General features: G+C 47.5%; 1 protein-coding gene across 1 annotated transcript in view; it reads left to right on the top strand.

Annotated features, from left to right (window-relative positions):
• Positions 1 to 21345, top strand: part of LOC111146069 (proteasome subunit beta 7) — a 61434-nt gene extending 40089 nt beyond the window's left edge. Inside the window, exons 7-8 of the mRNA XM_022501446.1 lie at positions 17912 to 18063; positions 21151 to 21345. Of these exons, the coding sequence (XP_022357154.1) occupies positions 17912 to 18063; positions 21151 to 21262 (264 nt within the window). The 3' untranslated portion in view covers positions 21263 to 21345. The remainder of the gene's footprint in view (positions 1 to 17911; positions 18064 to 21150) is intronic.
• Positions 21346 to 21358: the final 13 nt, after the last annotated feature.

The following is a 21358-nucleotide window of genomic DNA, read 5'->3' as shown; positions in this document are numbered from 1 at the left end:
GTGGCTCGCATGAAATTGGCTCTAAAATACGGTAGCTGCTCCTGTTTTTCCATCATTCAGTAGCAGGATACAAACATCCCATAGCGACGACCAGTACAGTCATCCGTGCTTGCAGAGGCTTGGAGATGATAGCGTAATATGGACAGATGGGAACCTTCTCTTCCATCCGCAAGCTTAAAATCTGAGACAGACTTGTGGAGAGGTCATAGTGACAGTAGAGGAAGCCTGTGTAACACACACCAGAGGCTATGGAAGTATTTGGCTTTTTGCAAGGATGGGGGAGGAGGTATTGAAGATACAGTCATCACGGTCGCTGGTGCTTGTGGCGTGCTGGTACACTGCAGCGGACTCTGTTCTAGCAGCTTCCTCGGCATTCTCTCCTTTACCCTTCAGTAACTGTGCGGGGTCTCAACTTTGTTAGCCCCATTTTGTGGAGAAGAACAGGAGGCTGTGGGGAGGTCAGATACCTTGCCCCGGGACCCATGGCTATGAGTGATGGAGTCACTGGATCCTGGTCTGGTCGGTCTGGCTTTAGAGCCCGCCGGTGTGATCCATCACTCTGCCATCCTGCCTCTCTGCTAGGCCTCCGATTGTCTGCCCGTAGAGTGAGGAAGGCATCTTATTCCAGGTGAGCTGAGGTCTGGGCTGCTTGGGCTGTTCTTCTCTCGGCTGAGGGAGCCAAACGAATGTCAGTGGAGGTACGCAAGCCTCTTCAGTGAGCCCAGCGATCGGAAGGGGCCCTGGAATAGAAAGACACAAGGAAATACAGAGGTATTGGGAGATACAAAAAAGTCACTTGGCTGTGAAAAATATTTTTTTCTGTTCTTTGAATTCATCAGATGAATCCGCTGAATTCATCCTTTTAACCCCCCTTCACCCCAAATACTTTGGATTGGTTTCCCCCCCAAAGTTTTTAGATATTCACAAGAGAGCTGTTTTTCTCTATATAGCTTAGTTCAGATGGTGTAGACCTCTTCAGATTCAGTAATGAGACCAAGAAGTCCTTAAATATTGGTGAATGGCATTTGTCCATTTGAGACAAATCATGAATAACTTGAACAAAAATAAAAAAAAAATAAGCAAGACTATCACATTTGAATAATGAGGTGCTCTTTTTTTCCTCAACTGCCAAAACTTTTTAATCTTCGTCAACAATTGTTCTGTCCTCCGTCTTATTTAGGTTGCATCTGTGCGACTCTGAGCTCAGGAGCCCTGACAAGCGGCATATGAATTCTGTATTCATTAGTGATCTTGATCCAAATGCCTCTGTCCCTGCCACAGGGGCTCAGGTGTGGAAGCTGCTGGCTAATCCCACCAGCTGACATTCAGAGGTTTAATGACTCCATAGGAAGGTGACCACTCGCTGGGAGGGTTGCTGGCGGAACCCACACAGCAGACAATGGAGATCAAGGAGGACTATCAGTGTTGAGCCGGAGCACCTTCCTGTGCGACTTGAACCCTGTTGGCATCAAACGGAGTTTTAAGTAAATGCAAAATTAAAAAAAAAAAAAACAAAAAACCTGACCTTCGATAGCTCTCATAAACAATGGTTTTTCTGTCTGTATTGATATGGATGGTGTTTAAGACTTTTTCTTGTTGCACTTTAATGGGTGTCAGCTTAATGAGCTGAACTTGACACACTTTTCCAGATTTTTAGATTTTAAGGTTATGTTTGTCTGGTTGCTACATCTGTTTAGGTATCTTAGATATGTCTGGGAAAAAATATATAGTTAGAGCCAAAATTCTTTCTTATTAAATGGTTTTGAGGATCTGTGCTGACGTTTTTGCTTATTGTGATCTCTAGCTTTGAAAAAATACTGTTAGAATGTGAGTTCTTTGACTTGTGACATGTCACAGGATGTTTTGACTCCTCTAGTCTAAAAATGCTGGATGCCTTTTTTTTTATATAGTAGCTTCATCGAGATACAATTTACATCTGTACAACTTAGCTACTCTAAGTGTACAGTTCAGTGGTTTTTAGTATATTCTCAGAGTTGCACAAGTATCACCACAGTCAATTTTAGAACATTTTCATCACCCTCAAAAGAAACCCTGTACCCACGGCAAGTCATCCCCATGTACCCTCAACCTTCTCAGCCCTGGGCAACAACTAGTCCCCCTTTGTCTCCAAAGACTTGCCTTTTCTGGACATCTCATGTAATAGGAATCATAACAATACAGGTTTTTTTGTGACTAGCTCTTTTAACAAAAAGCTCCTTTAATAAAAATATCTTCATAATATTTAATCCATGTTACAGCATGTATTGTTACTTCATTCCTTTTTATGGTTTAATAATACTCCATTGTGTGGACATACCACATTTTATCTACCTGTTCGTTAGCTGATGGACATTTGGATTGTTTTCATTCTGGCTGTAACGCATAATGATGCTGTGAACATCTGTGTACAAGTTTTTGTGTGGACACACATTATCATTTCTCTTGCCAGTCCCTTGGAGTGGGGTTGCTGGGTCATATGATAACTCTGTGTTTAACCTTTTAAGGAACCCTCAGTCTGGTTTCCAAAGTGGCCAGGTCGCTGGATGTGCGTTAGATGTAGTAAGTCGCGTCTTTATTGTTCAATCAAGATAATGTATTACTTTTCCTCGATAATTTTCTCTCTGGTTGTATTTAATGTAAAACAGTAGGTTTTTTTTTTTTAATTAAGATCTTATTTATATTTTTATTTGAGAGAGAGCTAGCGAGCATGAGCTGGGGGAGGAGCAGAAGGAGAGGGACAGACAGACTCCGTGCCCAGCTTGAACCCATGACCCTGAGGTCATGACCTGAGCCGAAATCAAGAGTCGGACACTTAACTAACTGAGCCACCCATACGCCCCAGCATTAGATTTTTTTTTTTTTTTTTTAAGAGATGTCAGAACCCAAAAATAGAATCCCAGGGGCCCAGTGTAGGATTATTCTTAAGTAGTGATTTCCAGTGGAGTTAAACAGTTAATTTTAGAAATGATCAAATACTGAAATTGGTGTAATGATTCCATGGGTGATTCGGAGAATCACTTTCAGCTTCTAGAATAGATGATGGTGAGAAGACACTGTTGATGGTTAGAGCTTCTCACCAGACCCAATATTTTGAGTTGTCCCCCGTTTACAAAGTAAGTTTGTTCTCCTGAGTTTGAGCACTACTGAGCCAACTTTGGAGAGACAGGAAAGGACTTCTTGAGTTAAGGTTATTCCCTTGGATCTTTTCCTTTTGTGGTGTTTTATAAGGCAGGTGGATGTTTTCTTTGGTCTTTCTCCTGATAATTCAAGAGCAGGACTTTGCTCCCTTTATACAGAGTTTGGAATTTCACAAGTAATTGCTTCTCTCCCTCTGATGCTGTAGGGTTGCTTCATCTACCTGACTTAGGAATGGCCCCTTCAATGTCTGTTCGTCTGGCTGAGTCTGTGTGTCTTCCGGATCTCTCTCTTCAGATCCTCAGTTAATAGTGTTGGGTGGCTATTGTTTCCATCCTTGCCATTTTATTCTGCCTCTGATACAAGTTGAAGTTCAAAGTGGGGAGTGTTTTGGGCAAGGGGCAAAGGAGGAGTCTTAATTCTTCCCATTTAGTTTCAAGAAATAAAAGGGGATTAGATGGGAGGAGGCCCAGCAAGAAAGGTGTAGTTTACCAAAATCTCCGGTGAGCTAGGAATGGATTCCTCTGGATGCCAGGCATCTAGAATTCATGAGTCAGCAGATCTGAGAGAAGTGACCCTATGTAAAATTTGAAGTCCTGTACCGCCAGATCTCTGAGGCCTGCTGCTGAAGGTACGACAGATGCTGCTCCATGGTTACTGACTTCGAGAAGTCTTTGTTGATTTTTCTGCCAGAAATATCCTGTGCAAAATTTTTTTCACACTATGCTGTGTACACACGGAATTTCCTTTTCTTGTAAAGTCAGTATGTAATCAGTCAGCAGGTACTTATTGGGTGCCCACTGAATGCGAGGCATTACACAATACTTGGTGCTGCGGTCCGGAGGTGGTATTGCAGGAGGCCGTTCTGTATGACGGTGGAAATCCCTTCTACAGCTGTGGACCGAGTACATTGAAAAGGAGGCATTATTTTACTCTGTGGTAGATAGGTAATTATTTGTGATGCATTTCTTTGGAGCAGGTGTTCCCATTTGAAATGTTTTCACTTTACATATTTCCTATAACTGAGAAAGGCAGGGGGAGATACTCAGTATAGGAGAAATATTTCACAAAGTATATTGCTTGCTGCACCTGTGGCAAAGATCCAGCAGGCAAAATGTAGCTTCTTTGTGACCAGCAAGTCTTTAATTAGAGAGAGGCAAGAGCTAGATTCCAGTGTTGACTAGAAATAAGTGTTTCGTGACTTTCAACTATATGAGTAGAATTAAAAGGAAGTTTTGTTAATATAATATTCTACATCATGATATCACAGAGAAAATGAACTTCTTTATCCATCTCTTACCACATTGGTCAAAGGGCTAAGGGTCTCAGGGACATAATTTAAGACACTAAAAATGTCACCTTTCTCTGCATTGTCCTTTTCTGTTACTCAAGCAAGCCAGGCCAAGACTGGACTGCCTCAACTCCTTGGGAAAAGAAAGAAAAGGAACTCTTTTATTATTCACTGATTTCATTCCATCCTGGAACTATTATTTTGTGAAAATTTTGCCTCATAACCCCTTACTGAACAGTGGCTTTGAGGAGAAGAGGGGAAACCCTCCTGAATTTCACTGTCAGAAGTAAGTCTCTGTGTCAGGAATCCAAGAGGTCGTCTGTGGTTAGAGGGCGGCAGCTCTTAAACAATGGATTTCCACTTTTCTTGTATGTCGGTTAGAGAAATACAAGAAATGAAATATAGGACTGAGTGTTATTGGATGGTAGCTTAGAATCTTATAAGTTTTGCCTTGGCAGGTAATTTGGCATAAATTGTTAATGTAAATCTGGGTTAGTGGTGAAGACGTTATTTTAGTAAAAAAGATAAACTGCTGATTAATTCAGCATAGAACTCAATTACAAATTGGAAGTGTCTCTGCGGGACTCCCGGACCCTAAAGACAGCAGATGTTGAATTGATACTCCAGCATATTTCACAGTGGTATGAAATATTAACATGGTTTATTATACTTGTGTGGTGTGTGATATCAGAAAAGGGGGAGGCGGTGGGCATGTGGGTGTGCAAAGCAGCCGCATGTTACACATTCGCTAATACACACTCAGGTGTGACTAAGAATCGTAGGAAAGTTTCTTCTTTTTTAAAAGTGAAACAGCTCTGGAAAAATTAAGTGTAAAATAACACTTGGAGCTCAATACTTAAATGCGGAGCCTGTGTACGTTTATGTTATACCTGTAAATGAACATAAAATAAAAATGGTAAACTTGCATTACATATTTAAATGTTAAATGGGACCACTGCTGCAAGAGAAAGGGGGACTTGAGCACTTTAGCTGTATTTCAGTAACTGTCAGCTTGCATGGCTTGAGAAGTTTTCCTGGGCTGCTGTACTATTTTTACCTTCTGATCTAGAACATATGGTAATTTAATAATGCCCCTGTAATTTGCACAGGCAGAGAAGTTTTGTTTCACAGTTTTCATAGATCTGTATCAACTCAAGGGGGGAAAAGTCGGCAAATACGATGTATCAGAAGAGCTGAATAAATGGAACTGCCAATATTTGAAGGGATTAGCAATTTTTAAGAGGCGTGAGAGTAAAGTTGGCTTAGATGAGATATTTCAAAGCCATTACTACAATTACGACAGGTTTTTTTTTTTTTTTCCCCTCTTTGCATCACAGCCTAGTCTAGATTTTGCTAGCTGAAGTAAAAACTGTTCCAAAAATAGCCAAATGATTATGGTCAGAATGAACATAGCCTGGATACCTCCTGCTGTTATAAAGGCTTTAAAGAATGGTGCTTTCTCAAAAACATCAAAATTGGCAAAGGCAGAAGGGCTGTGGGCGAAGAAACCAGAAATTTCTTGGTACCTACATCACCAGAAGAACATCTTTTATATCCCCATTGAGTGTCCGCAAAAGCCTTTGTAAACTGTCGTGAGGCGGGGATCATTCAGAGATGTGAAGGGTTGCCTTGTGCTCCATTCACCTAAGTTGTACTGATCTCTGGCCGGGTGCCGAGGTCTGTGCGTGGTTATGAGCCGTGGTCTGTCCATTTACAACTTAGTGGGCTGGACCGGCCTACGGGCACCTACTTGAAAGTGCGGTGTGAAAAGCACAAGAAGGGTGCATCTGTGGGGGGTGCAGAGGTAACACAGAGGGGGACTGGTGGAATCTGGGGACTTTCGGATGGCTTGAAGCGCATGTGACTCCTTGAATTTTTTGTCTTGGCGTTTGAGGAAGGGGTGGGACAGGGAGGTTGCAGAAAAAGAGAGACCAGGGGGCATCACATCATGCACAGAGGTGCAGGGCTGGGGCGGGGGGTTGGGGGAAGCACCTGCTCTAACTTTTTTTCAGTTTTGGAACCCTGGAAGTTTGGACAGCTGAACATATTTGGAAATAGGAAAACGAAACTCCGGAGGGTGTCCAGAGTTGTCTGGGTGGTCATTTCCTGAGTCGGTGTGGCCTTTTAATTAGCATCCGCTCTTCAGTGTGGGATAAGGCCGAGCTTAGCATCCCTGTCCCTGCGTGTGAATATTTAGTTTAGAAAGCTGCCACGTTCCATTAGAGGTGGTTGTGTTTCGGCAGTGGGTGCAGGAGCTGTGTAGACTTTTCAGATGTCCTTTGAGATTTCCGTTGCGGTGTAATTGGGAGATGCTGGTACTTAGTGTGTTGCGCGTGGCGGGATGTGAGCTTACCTGCTGTAATGAGACCCCAGCAGCATACCTCGGGAAGGGAGTTAAAGTTTTAACCTTAACAGATAATGTTACTTGTGGGTTTCTGTGAGGTAATTTATACTACTCTTCCCTAACCCTGAAATGGTGCAGGAACAAAAATAAGAAAATGATATGAAGTTGTGCTAAGTTGATATTTTAAAATTCCGCCCAGTCGTACAGATTTTGGAAACTGTCTCCAGCAGCCGGTGCCCAGGGCGCGGCCGCACCTGGAGTCGTTGTCACCCAGTCGTCATGTCGGAGTCTAGTTTTTCTGAACTGGGAACTGTGATGATACCAGGAGATTGAAAAGATCCAAGGGAACATTAACTTTGATTCCTTGACAAATACATTAGTTTCTTTTAACTCCAATAAATTGAATTGGGGTGACAGCAAAAACAGGGCATGAAGGAAAGTGCATGCGGGGGCTTTGAAGAGGTCTGGGCGCGAAGATTGATTTTTGTCTCTGATGTAACCCCTGTAACCCCAGTTTATAAAACCTAAACCTCGTTCGCAACGTGGGCTTAAGTCAGTACTTGAGGGGATTGTTAGTAAATTGCACTCAGGCTCAACAAAAGTTTCTTCTCTTATTCTCTTGACTCATTCTGTTTGCTGAGAGGTTTTATCTGTGGATTGTAGGGAAATGGAAACGTTTAAAATGTAGGGCTGATGCAGTGAATTAATAGGCTGTTGGTTTGGGGTTCGATGAGTGTACATTCTGTATTAGGGAGATTCATCAGGACGCTCTTAGTTTTACCAAATGTTAACAAGCGTGAGGAATTGATGGAATGATTGAGTAGCATTATTAAGCAGCGTATTTGCAACTTTGAAGAATTTTTGAGGTCAGCTACTTTAAAAAGGCAAACTCAAGCGTGGGTTCGTCAGTTACAGGGGCTTGTGAGTCAGACAGAACTCTGCAGAATCTCAGACTTTCCGGTTGTCAGGGTTAGTCATTTTCCCTCTCTGAGCCTCTGTTTCCTGGATTTGTAAAATGGACATATGGGTCGTCCCTACTTTAAAGGGTTATTTGGAACAGTGAGTGGACGAAGTGGAAGAATGTACTAGGCACAGGGCCTAAGCGCGGTAATGTAAGTTCTTTTTCTGCCTTATTTTTTTTTCTGCCTTATTGTAGGATATAATTTCTAATGAAACATAAGTGAAAATGTGCCACTTAGTACGGTTCTTATTGGCGTAGCAGTAAATTCTGTATGGAGTGTGCTCGTGTGTTTTATGGCATCACTGTGAATTTCATTTTTAGTACAGGGGCTATTCTCATAATTGATTTGCTTTGAATTGGGGTTTGAAAAAACAGTACTGAGTTATGATCAGTTGCCCCTTGTGTTGGTAGTTCTGCAGGAGCTAGCCTTTTGGTAACAGTGTTTGTGAACGCGAGAGAAAGGGGAGGATTGGATCAGGTTAGCACCCAGCATGGATTTCCTGCATGCCGGCGCTGTGCTAGCGGTGTCTACGGTGCATAGAGTGCTTTGTTTAATCCTCACAGCCCACCCCGGTGCTACATGGTTCAGGCCTCCTCTGCAGATGAGGACATTGGGACTTAAAAATGTTGACTTTACCACCGAGGTCACATAATTCCTAAGTAACAGGACTTGGCTCTCCTGGGTCTTCATTCTCTTCAATTCTTTGCCTCTGCTGCCTCCCTCCTCCCCCCAGCCTCACCACTGCAGTCATATTGTGAATATATATCCATCAGCTCCAGAAGTTTCTTTATGCCCCTTTGGGAGGCATCCCCATTCTTTCCAAGAACCTTAAGTAACTGAGGGGGCATCTGATGGCTGTGTGTGTGCCTGGATCCCAGGATGAGGTGATGAGCCAGGGGTCTCATGGAGAAGTGTCTGACTCGGTAGCACCTCAGGATGTCTACTCCCCTGCCCCCCTCAACTGCTCTCTTCTTGTCTGTTTTACTTAGGTTTGTTCACTTCTACTTTCTCGTAACTTTACTTTGCAATGGCCAAACCCTCATGACCACAGTTTTCCCTTAGAACTTCCTTACATTCTTTTGGCTCCTGCCCCATAGTTAATCAGCCCCTTACGCTCTTTCTACCATACTCCAGAGGCCAGACAGGCATAGGTTGCAAGCCCTTGCCACCAATGAAATGGCATTTACAAGTTGGCGGATCCCCTCCGCCCCCCCAAAAAAACAGCAGCTTCCACTGGCTCTTCCTTTATCTTGTCTCTTTTTGGTGACACCCATTAGAGTGCCTACCGCAGAAGCTTACCAGTGTCTAGAATATATAATTAGGTTAATCATTGTCTCCTGTCAACCTGCCAGAAGAACAGCCGCCAAGAAGTTCTCAAAGGCCTTTCTGTGATGGCTGAGTTGGCTGAGAATTGGGTCAGTGCCCAGGACCAATGCTGGACATCCGGCGGCACCCGCCGCTCCCTCCTGCATTCCCACCTGACCCTCACTTTCACCGGTCTCCTGGCCCTGTTGGTGGGCCTCCCGCCCGCCCTGCCGGCCCACCACCGCCTCACTGGGAGCGTTCTAATCCCTTGCTCTCCTCTTGTCTGCCTTTGGCCTTTCTTCCTCTCCTGCCTCCAGGTCACAGGTTCATAAAACACAAATCTAACTACGTCGTTCACCAGCTTGAAATGCCCCACTTCCTCCCACTGCCTTGCGTGCAGGGCCGGTTCCTTGTACGGCCCGTGAGGCCTCTGATACCCAGCCGCACCTCTCTCCTTCCCAGGTTTTACTTCTTCCGTCACATCTGCCCCTTGGCTTGGCGACCATTTATTGGTACGTCAGGATTCAGCCTCGTCTTTGTCACCTGCGCCCCGTGAGACCTCTGTACCCCTCTATAGTTCGGGCATCAGGCCTGTTTTTTGTTTTTTTTTTTTAAGATTTATTTATTTATTTGACAGACAGAGATCACAAGTAGGTGGAGAGGCAGGCAGAGAGAGAGGAGGAAGCAGGCTCCTTGCTGAGCAGAGAGCCCGATGCGGGCTCAATCCCAGGACCCTGAGATCATGACCTGAGCCGAAGGCAGAGGCTTAATCCACTGAGCCACCCAGGCGCCTCAGGCCTGATTCTTAAGACCTCTTACCACACTGTAGTGAGCTTTTCTTCCTGTTTCTCTTCTGGACTCCACACTCTTCGGGCAAGGTCTTTGTCTGTTCGGACCTTATGCGCAGTGTTCCGTGGTGTCTGCAGAGCACGTTAGGATCAGAGCATTAGGACACGTTTGCTGAACTCAGCTGAACTGTACATTTTTTTCAGGGGTTTTATATCATGTGAAACTTGCTTCGTATGTGGTCTTTAAACTTCATCAAACAAAGGTGCTCTGTACTTCCATGGATCTCCTTCTAGTCCTTTCTAATCCTTGTGAGGCTGTAGAAGCAGGATCGTGCAGTGTAACCCAGTCCCCACAGTAACCTTCCCACATGTGCCCTGTCCCCTGCCCTGCTTTCCGTCCTCCAGATGTGAGTGTGGCTCTTGTTGTTCGTCTCTGAGTGACCCATTAACTTCATTTCCCCCTCTGTTTTCATCACCAGGAATTTATTGGCAGAGTTATCTCTGACCGCCGGGGAGAGAGCGAGATTATGAAGATCTTATTACCACCTGGGGCAGCTTGGTTTCCATTTGGAGGATAGTTGAGCATATTTCTTACTTTTCCTTTAAACCTAGTCTTGTTTTTTTCTCTGATTATATTTGATTCACTGCAGCCTTGGAAATACATATTTGTGTACACATATGCTGCGAACGCTGATTTCTTCTTCTTGCAGAAAGCAATATGTTCCTGTCTCTCTTGGTCCTTTTCCCTCTGGAAGCTTAGGTGTTTTTCCTTCCATTCGGTGTCTCAGAATCCAGCAGGACCTCTTGCCCACCACCGGTTTTCCTGTGGCCGGGTACGAAGGTGGGCTTCAGTGAGGCAAGGCCCTACCCCGGCACTGATCCCTGAGTCCCACTCAGACCCAGCCATGCGCCCTCCGTGCGGCAGCCAGCCGTTCCAGAGCCTCAGTTTCCTCTGCTCACAGGCAGTGAGGAGGATTGAGTAAGTTGGCACAGACCCAGCGGAGGTGGTTGGGTGTCCCCTGTTCTTCACACCCTGGCCTCTTGCCTTCTGCCATAGAATTTGCTCATAATTCTGTTTGTAAAGTCCATGTGTCAGGGACATTCCTGTCCCCTTATTCCTCCTAACAGCCCCTGGACAGAGGCGTTGTCCCTGTTCTTTCAGCGGGCAGCCCGTGACTCCTGGAGCTCAGCGCCGTGTCCATCAGTGCCCCAGCTGGGCTGCTCTTTTCTATTTCTGTGGCGGCTGTTTCTGGCTCATTGCGGCTCCGTAGCCTCAGAGGTCTGCTGTCCTGCCCCGAGTAGTGATCAGGCTTTCGTATCCTTCTGTGATCTGTGGTCTGGCACGGGCCGGGTTGGCAGTGGTGTGGCTGGCAATTCCTTGAATGTGAACACCGTCTCCCATCTCTGATGAAAACCCCTCAGATTGCTCCTGTGCGCACAGCAGGTTTGCCCTTCCTTACTCCCATCACCCACATCCGAGGTGCCAGAAGCTGTCGCGGGGGGGTGGGGGGGGTGGAAGTGACAGTGCCCTCTGGACCTTAAAGACACAGTCCCTGCCTCACTTGCCACTCTGGGCACACACAGCACCAGCTGTGCCTCGGTTACACGTAACAGTTCGGGGAGTTCACACGAGCAGCCGTGTTTGCCCACACGGCTCAGGCCAAAACCAAAAGTCAGACACCTTTGCTTTTGTCACACAGCCCTGTCTGAAAAAATACTAAATTAACCTTTTCCACTGTAAAATATGTCTCCACACATGGGATAAATCATGTCTGTTACAGAGTGTGGGAAGCAGTCTGCTTGTGGGGGGACTGTTTTAAACACTTTTTTGAGCTCTTTAAATTTTATTCAACCATCAGCCACGAATGAGTCCTTCAGGCCGCATCAGTAGCATAGGCAGAACCTCAGCGTGTCCACAGGCCACCACGGGACACTGTGTTTAAACCTCTTCCTCGCGGTGTTTACCGGTCTTGGAGCGCTCTTGGTCCCTGGTCCCCAGTTGGAGCTGGCGCACTTTTGGAACTCCCCCTTCGGTATGCTGCCGTCTCATAACTCATTTCACCTGCCAGTTGGGCAAAGCCCGGAATGCATTCGAAGCTGGTGGTTCATGTTTTCATTTGTTGACATCCACGCCAGGCCCTGTGCTTGCTGCCTGGGGTACAGAAGGGAGATGGGATAGTTTGGGTCCTCTTGTTAGAGCCCAAACTCTTCGTCACACCCAGACTTCTAGTCTGCTCTGCTGCGGACTAGACCGTTTTTTTTTTGCTATTTCACATCAAAGTGACTAAAGACAATGCAGGTTTTCCAAGATGAATTTGGACGGTTTCTGTTCTCATTGGCTAAAATTTTTAGTTTTTAGTAAAGGAGCAAACTGTTGTGAACTAAATGGTCCTTGCAGATTTTGTAGCAACTAAGAAAACTGATGGGAGCTGTGAGAGGGTCCAGCTGCGATGCTGCCCGCATGTCTCATTCCCTGGAGCGGACGTAGGAGAGCCAGTGTCCCTGACTCCCGGCATGATGGTGGGACGCATGGCAAAGGGCCGCGTCTGCAGGACCCCAGAGGACAGCAGAGCCAGGGAAGCTCTGTCCTTCATGACAAAGGCTGTTTCTTCTTTTTTCAGCTCCTTTAATGTCAGCCCCTCAGCTACCTAAACGGGCTATATTTTCCAGCAAATAACCCATTTTATATTATTTTAAAAAATTTTAGGTACAAGTCAGTTGTTTTAAACGACTTGCCGTACACACTTATTTTCACATTCCAAAGCTGTATCTAAAATAGTGTTAGGTTTTCCAGTGCATATTTGATGTTTTGCCTGCTCCTACTGTAAGTAAAACGCTGTTCCGAATGCATAAGTGAATGTGGTGGAACGTAGAGGCTTTATTTAAAGAGCATTAATTCGATGCTGAACTGTCCAGAGTGCCCATTGGCTGGGGCACCAACATTGTACTCTGGTGGCATTCCGCATCTAAAAATCACTTAAGTGAGAAGAGAAATTCGATTGTAGCTGTAGACAAGAATAATGTGGAAAAGTTTCTTTGCAGTACTATTTTGGACCTGCACTATAGTGACTGCCGAGGTAATCTATCAGTTTGTGAGTGTCTACAAAATTCAACTCTCTAGATAACCGGTTTAAAGTAAAGATTTAATACAGTCTCCATCTCCTATGATGTTGCAGTGACAGTTTAAAACTCATTCTCTAAATCTCAGCAGACTTTATAGCTAGCAGTGGGCCAATATAAAATTTAATAGCATTACAACACATAAATCATCTTTTAAAGATGCTACTAGTAGCTCCAATATTAAATGCAGACAATCGCCTGTGTTATAAATAATTTATCAAACACCGTTTCAGATTAGCCTTCCATGCTGAGTTATTTATTTTAGCCTTTTCTGTACGATTCCTAAGGCACTTTTTGAAAGATCCATTACTGGTCAGTTTAATGAACTTGGGGGTCTGTTTTGTCCCCTCAAGCACTCGGGTACAGCTGTGGTGACCATTACATGGCCGACGTGGACCTCTTTGTGCCTTTTACAAGTGCTGCCCATTTGTCATGTGGCGGTAAATGGAGCTGCACATTGGAGTCCGGGGACACATTGCGCGATGCGGTGATGGAGACAAACAGATAGCTCTATAAAGTGCTGCCTGTCACCGCTGACTTGGACTACACTACATCACTCTTACTGTAATCTCATTTAAGAAGCAGGGGCGGCCCGGGGGACTGATATTCCCAGTTAGTTTGGTCTTTGTAGCCATAAAGCAGGAAGTGCTCCTTTTATTTTCTCTGAACTTTTAGGGAGTGTGCTTTTTGCTTGGATTAATTGTTAGAGGAACTTCTTCACAGAACTGTGTGCAGATCTGTCAGCAGGTTTGTTTGGACCTTCCTCTCCTGGCCTGGGGTTTGGTACGGGCAGTCAGTGCTTCGAGGTAAATTTGGTCTCTGTGCTTCCAGGAGCCCTCTGGCTTGCTTGCTTAAGTAAGTTATGTTTTATTACGCAACAGCTGTGTGTCAGGCACTATAAAAGGTGCTTTCTATACCTTATTTCTAATTCTTGTGTTAGTCCTTTGGTAAATCCTAACGTATTGTCACTATACTTACTACAAGGGAGGACAGTGAATTCGGAGAGGTGAAGTGACTTGCCCAAGGTTGCACAGCAGTAAGTAGGAAATGGGATTCAGACCCAGTCTGCCTCTGCATCTGCCAGATTAACTTTTAATCACCAGGTGGTGATATTTTGGCTGAGTGTCTCAAAGTAAGAGGAAGCAGCCATTGGGCCAGAGGGCCATTTTTTCTGGTAGCCAAGATGAGTCCTGCTGGTCTGTGTGCACACCGAATCCAAGTTCCCTTGTGACTCACAGCGTAAATCCGTGAACAGCTGGTGGGGGGGTGGGGGGGGAGAGGCTGCGGCCTGGCAGTGGGCAACAGCATGGCACCGGGGTCTGCTCAGCTGGGGCCACAGGCTCTGCAGGGCCCTCGTCAGAGCCCCTCCGTAGCAGCTGTCCCTGGGCAGATGCTGCTCAGAACTCAGGTTACCCCGCAGCTTCCAGAAAAGGAAGTGCGATTTCCCTGGGAAGAAGGAATCCTAAAGGAAGGAACAATGCTTCCTGCATTTATTGTGGGCCAGAGACAGATAAAAATGTGGTGTTTTCCCCACCTCTTGCTTTCAGTTGGTGGTTCTTCTTGATGGTTTTCTTAAATATTTGGTAGAACGTGTTAAAGACAAGAATTGTTTAATTGTGAAACTCCACTATAAAGAAAACATAGTATGAAAATATGCCCAGTAGCATATTTGCATATGTGTCTAGAATTCTGCGTCTGGAAATACGGTGGTAAAAGACAGTGACATACAAAGTGTTTCCTGGAACATAGTAGGTGTCTCTAAATATTTGCTAAAGACATTAGTTGTGTAAGTAATGGGTAGACAATAGAGCCTTGGTAAATTTTCACCCTGTTTGCCTTTTGAGGGTTTTTGCTAGGGGTGGGGTACATGTGAAATAAGACATTTTTTTTTTTTTTAAAGGTTTGTTTATTTGAGAGAGTGCGCATGTGCTAGCGGGGGTGGAGCAGAGGGAAAGGGAGAGAGCATCTTAGGTAGACTCCCCGCTGAGTGCAAAACCTGATGCAGGACTTGTTATCATGACCTGAGCAGAAATCGAGTTGGATGCTTAACGGACTGAACCACCCTGGTGCCCCAAGACATGGGTTTCTAATCTTGATCTCTGCCGTACTGCATTGTAGAAATGTTTAAGTGGTGTTTGTGGGCAGTTTGGGAAACGCAGGGGGGCTCCCCCACCTCTGTTACGGAAATGACAGTTGGAGAAACTGCCTGTTGGCCCAAAGACTACCATCCACCATCCACTTTGCCTGGGTTCTGAAGATCCTATGTGATTGAGGAGTGACATACCCTGAATCAGGGAACTGCTGTCCACTGTCCCCAACTCACTAAGGAGCCCCCAGCTGAGACAGGTTGCTTGTGAGCTGGTAGGGTGCTGTGGCATTCTGGCTCTGGAGCCCCGTGGACCTTTTTTAACTGTTCACTAGCTTGGTGACCTTGGGCAAGTCATACACTCTCTCAGCTGTAGTGTCTGACAGTACTAACTTAACTTAAGAAGATGGTTGAGGACAGAGGTAAAAATTATGATCATCAATATGCCTAACTCGGTACTTGGCATATTGTGGTATGTGGTCAGTAAGGTTCATTCCATTTCATAATATTCAGTCCTGTGCGTATTAGATGAGGGTAGGACTGGAAAGAAGACCAGAGACTTGTGAGATTTTTTTTCCTTAAGGAATCGGTGGAGAGGAAAGGAATTTAAATGTGTATTTTCTCAATTTTTAAAAGCCTTTTATACTTAAATAACAGCACATAATAATTTTATGAATAAATCAAGCTATACATAATGCTTTTTGCACATTTTTAATTTTTATAAGTTCTTCTATTGACATTGTGGAATATTTGCAAAATAGAGGACGATTCGCCCGTGATCTGTGCACTCTTAGCATTCTGGTATCTGTGTGCCCAGTTTCACTGACAGACATTAGATACGCATGCCTGATATCATGTGTCTGTCTCTGTTTCCTTGGAGTCTTCCCCCATCCCCAAACATACAACGACTTGGGAAATGTAAGTCTGCAGTCCCGAGTGCAGCCAGCAGGGTTGGTGACATCCGCTAGGTACTGTTGGCCGGCTCAAGGCACTGATGCAGTGATGAGAAAAGCAGTGATATCAAAGCAGAGAAAAATCATGAAACAGAGAAGAGAAGGGAAGAGGAAAGAGAATAGGTGAGGAGCAGGGGAATAAGGAAGGTGTCCCTACACACGTGCGTGCGCAAATCTAGAATCTTTTAAGAGAAACAGTTTGGAATGAGGCCATGTTCATTAAATTATGGTTGGGTTTTGCTGTCTGTATGGTGGCCGCCATCTCTAAGATGGTTTCTTTGGCATCATCACCTTCATGGGCTTTTGGCCTCTTGGGAGCCCCAGGAGAGAATTCCTGATTGGAGGATCCTGTTTGAATGAGTTCTCACGGGGCTGTATATGCACAGGAGAATAATGGGCTCCGCTGGCCCAACAGTAGGGCCACTCAGGAAGTGAAAAAACCTGGTAGGATAAAGATCAGAATAACCCCCTAGCTCCTACTGCTGGGTTGCTCAGGATCCCACTTCCCGCAGAGCCTTCTCGATCCTTCTCTGAGTCTGTAGAGGGCGCTCACGTCACTGGAATCCCACTTCCTGGCTTAGGGCAGGCAGAGGAGTAGGAACCCTGAGAGGCTCAGATCTCACAGCAGGAAGTCAGCAAATCTGCCCTTTGATGATCGCAGGCTGGACTCTGAGGCAGGCGGGCCTGTTTCGCAAAGAGCGGCACTTCCGTGAACTCTTTGGTTCAGCTTTGCTTGCTTGTGGGCTCTACAGTGCTGGCGAATGGGGAAGGGGCAGCACAAGTTGAAGTCTCTTGCTTGGGAGAATGGTTCTTCTTTTCCCTTTTTGCCTACAGAGCTTGTACTTGGCTCTTTTGGGACAAAGCAGGTCCCCATCTTGCGGCTTCCACTACCAGCCTTCGGTGTTACCGGCCTGCTTTGTGCATGCCTGGTGCGTGGCTTGTCTTGCAGAGCCCTCCCTGGGGCCTTGCTGAGGCGGCCGGTGTTTCCACAGCTCTGTCTCAGTTATCCATTAGCCCTTAGCACACGGCACTGTAGCTGCTTGTGGCTGATTACCCCCCTGCACGCTAAACCCCCACAGGGCAGGGACCTTGGGGCCTCATCCGTCTCTGCAGCTCTGCCTCCTAGCATCTGAAAGGCCTTCTTGAATCAGAAATGAATTAATTCACCTTTTTACAAGTAACTGTTGGTGACTTAGACTTGTTCCTAAAAGAAGTAGAAGAGAGAATGATTCAAAGAAAGGAATCACTTTAAGTGAAAGAAAGCAATAGATTCTCTTGGGGACAAGAGGCCCCACCCTTGGCTTTGCCACCATTTTGCTAGAACTATAATGTTTTGGTTTTAGTTTTTCCCCTTGATAGTGACTTCATTATGTTACCTGAAAGCAGGTTCCAACTGTTATGGAACATTTTTGATCAGGGGTTAGCAGACTACAACCCCATGGGCCAGCTCTGGCTCTCCGAGGCTTTTTTGGCACACAACCACACACGTTTGTTTAGACATCGTCTTAACGGCTGTCTTGTGCTACTGTGGCTGAGTTGAGTAGTAATGACAGAGACAGTATATCTACAAAGCCTAAAATATTTAGTACCTGGCCCTTGACAAGAAAAGTTTACTGGTCCCTGTTTTAGATGATAAATTGCTGTCAGCCCAGAGTCCTCAGTCATGCAGTGATTATCCGATGTGAAGCGGCATTTTGAAGAGGTGCATGTGTAAAGGGTTCAGAAGACCTGATTTCTGCACTTACTAGCCGAGGAACCTTCGGCAGGTCATCCTGGTACTCGGAGACCTTTCCTTCATCTATAAAACGGGCACCGAAAATGTCCACCTCACCAGGGATTCTGCACGCTGCTCTTGAGGGCACTTTGTGGCTGTCAGAGCAGCTCTCACAGCGACTGTGGCCATGATCGTTGCCATTCTCTTGCTCAGGAGGAGGACGCCAAGAAGCTGGTGAGTGAAGCCATCGCAGCGGGCATCTTCAATGACCTGGGGTCTGGAAGTAACATTGATCTCTGCGTTATCAGCAAGAGCAAGCTGGACTTCCTGCGCCCGTACTCAGTGCCCAACAAGAAGGGGACCAGGTAAGTGGAGAGATGGAATTCTGCCTGTGTCCCCCGACTCCCGCGGCTACCTGTGGTCTCTCCATGGCACTTAGGGTTTTCTTGATTAGTAACTCCAGTGTCCCCACGCCAGCCTGCCACACAGACCTTTGAGTCCTTATTTGCTTTATGATTTGGGTAGCTGGCAGGTATAGAAGGGTGGTTTAACTTGTAAAATGTTGGTGGGAGAGGTAGAGCAGGGCCCAGTAGAGAGTCCTAGCCTGGGGGTTTGCCGGGAGAGGTTCGAATCACCTACTGTTCTTTTTTCTTTTTCTTTTCTTTTTTTTATTTTATTTTATTTTATTTATTTATTTGACAGACAGAGATCACAAGCAGGCAGAGAGGCAGGCAGAGAGACAGGAGGAAGCAGGCGCCCTGCTGAGCAGAGAGCCCGATGCGGGACTCGATCCCAGGACTCCGAGATCATGACCTGAGCCGAAGGCAGCGGCTTAACCCACTGAGCCACCCAGGCGCCCCTCACCTGCTGTTCTTTTTCTAGTTTCTTAAAGGATCCCCTGAATTCCTGTATGAAATTCCACGAGAAGCACTTTGCAGGGAAAAACCAGCCCACAGCTTTTCTCAGAGTTGCAGAGGAGTCGTGAGCAGTTAGAAACCATGGGTTAGGAGTCTTGCAAGTTAGCCTGGGGAGCTCCCCAGTGCCTCCTGCTCTCCAGGGAGCCGAGCCGGTCCGCCTGGGGCCTGTGCCCAGCAGGCCTGTGTCTCAGCGGCTCGGCCCAGGCTCAGAGTGGGGGACAGGGTTCCAGCCGGTTTGCTGACTAGAACTGGAAGGTTTCCAGCCCTCGTGACTGGTCTCATCTGCAGTCTCGCATTGTTGTCCAGCTGTTTGGCCGTCCTCTGGCCCCTGACCTCTTCCGCGGTCCTGACAGCTCAAGACGGGGCTCCTGAGCACTGCGGGCTTCACAGACTCGACCGCTTCCCGGCAGCCCTGTATCGAGGCCAGAGCGTAGCAGGCACCGTCGCCTTAACTCTCACTACGTATACACGAATTCCAAGTCGGGAGTAGTTCCAAGGAAAGAGTAGAACATTGAGAACCAGCACTGTGCTCAGCGTTGTGGGAACTCGGCGTGCTCGCCGCAGGCTGCGGTAGCTCAGTAGCAAAGAGTTCTGGCTCAGGAGCTGGGAAGAGGTCATTGCCTGGCACGGTGACTTTGGGCCCGTCAGTCTCCTCGTCTTGGAAATGACGGAGCTAGCTAGGTGAACGACCCGTGGAGTACCCGGCCTTTGAGCTGGAAGGGAAACCACCTTCCGGGCCCGTGCTGGGGAGCAGGCTTTGCCGCGCTCCCTGACGGCTCGGGTGCCCCCTTGTAGGCAAGGTGCTGCAGGAACTGAGAGTTCAGGCGGGGCGACATGGTTACGCTCCATCCAGACAGAACAGCCTCCTGGGTGAGGACTCTGGAAGCCACGTTTGAGCCTCTGAAAGGAGTATTTGTGTAGGACAAGGAACCTGTGCTTAGCAGTGGCACATCTTAATTCTTCAGGACATTGTCAGTCACAATGTGCGAGTAAACCCACAAGAACAGACATAAAATGACCCCCTTGGCGAGTTGTAAAGATTCAGTGAGCTGGTACGGAGGGGCTCAGCCCGTGGCAGGTGTGCGCCCCCTGCCCTCTGGACAGAGCCACTTGCTGCTCGGGGCCTGGGCCCACCGCAGCGCTGCGCTCCGGAGTCTCACCGCCCTCTCTCCCGCCAGTGGCTGACTCAGAGCGGGCAGTCGGCGGGTGGGGGTGGGGCAGAGGTTCGGCCCGGGCCGTTGTGGACCCAGCCCTGCACCTCCTCTTGGCTGCCCTGCTGCCGGCCCGCTGCGGCCCTGCTGGGGAGGCCTCTCTGCCTGCCGACGCCAGGCGCCCGTGCCCCGGGGCGCTGAGGAGGCTCTCGCGTGTCGGAGCCTCCCACGGACATGGTGCTTCAGAGGAGTCAGGCACACACGAGCCGCAGGGAGCTCTGGCTCCAAGACCACGGGCCGCCGGGGGTCCATTCCGGGAAGGGGGGAAGGAGCTGCATCTTCACGCCAGCAGGGGAGGGGCGGGGCACATCTCCGAGAAGGTGCTGGAGAAGGTGCTGCCGTCTGATCCTTGGAAGAGAGTGTGGTGGAGCCCGAGGGCCGGGCAGAAATGAGGCCAGCCGCCTGCTGCGCGAGCTCCTGGGTTTCTGCAGGGCTCTGACGTCCGCTCTTTCCTGCTCCCTGCTCCCGGTTTGAGCACCAGTGCCCATCTGAGGGGATTTTCAAGGAGCACGTGGTCACGGCAGAGCCAGCAGCCTTCTGTTAGTCGCGCCAGACTGACAGAAATAATGTCCCAGCTGGGGCAAGACCAGAGGAACAGTTGGATTTGTACTGCTGTTTGACGATACTGTAATTCCTGGCCCCAGTGTGAGAATTAGCAGCTCAGACGTGGCTCTTACAGACTGCCTGTGTCCGGAGAAACCGCTGTCGCGAGTCAACCCGAGAGAAGGGTGGGGCATGATGTGGTGGCGACCCGCCGCGCTGCCGCAGGGAACAGCTAACCCTTCTCGAGGCTCAGGAGTGTGGTCTAGAGGGACAAGTCCAGAGTCTGCCTGCGGGTCATTTTTATACTGTTCTCGCTTCCACATGTTTTTAGTGTTTAAGTTAACAGTTAGGTCATCGTTTCTACACAAGAGAAGGGTGATGACAGCCGAACAAAAGGGCCCACTTCCTGCTGATACTGAAGGGTGCTTTGGGGGAGTTGAAGCTCAAAGGCAAATGACCAGGTGCATTCCAGCATCTTTTGGGGACGGTGAGGTGGCGAGGGAAATGTGAGGGCCCACTAAGTGCCAGGTGCTCTCTCTGAGCGCTTTTGGGGCACACATCTACTAGGCACCCCTATTTTGTAGCCCTGGAGCAGCAGGGAGAGTGAGCCTTGGGGCAGTTGAGTACCCCTCCGCCCAGGGTTACAGAGCTGGGAAACAGGAGAGCCGGGCTCTGAGTCCAGTCCTGCTTGCTGATTTGCCTGAGTACTTGTCCCTCTCTCCAGGCCTCTGTCGGGCTCCTTGAGGGGATCCTAACTCTGCTTTTGTTTCTTTCCCACTAGGTTTGGCCGGTACAGGTGTGAGAAAGGGACGACTGCGGTCCTCACTGAAAAAGTCACCAGCCTGGAAATCGAGGTGCTGGAAGAGACAGTTCAAACAATGGACACTTCCTGAATGGTGTCCGGGGAGAACCTGGGCTTTGAGCAGCACAGGAATCACCCTGATGGGCTGATCTGTGCTCTACGGGGGGGGGGGGGGGGGGGGGGGGGG

The sequence above is a fragment of the Enhydra lutris genome, unplaced genomic scaffold (assembly GCF_002288905.1).
Source record: "Enhydra lutris kenyoni isolate GAN:26980312 unplaced genomic scaffold, ASM228890v2 scaffoldscaffold13, whole genome shotgun sequence".
NCBI lineage: Eukaryota > Metazoa > Chordata > Mammalia > Carnivora > Mustelidae > Enhydra > Enhydra lutris.
This window is presented reverse-complemented; position numbering and strand designations above follow the sequence as displayed.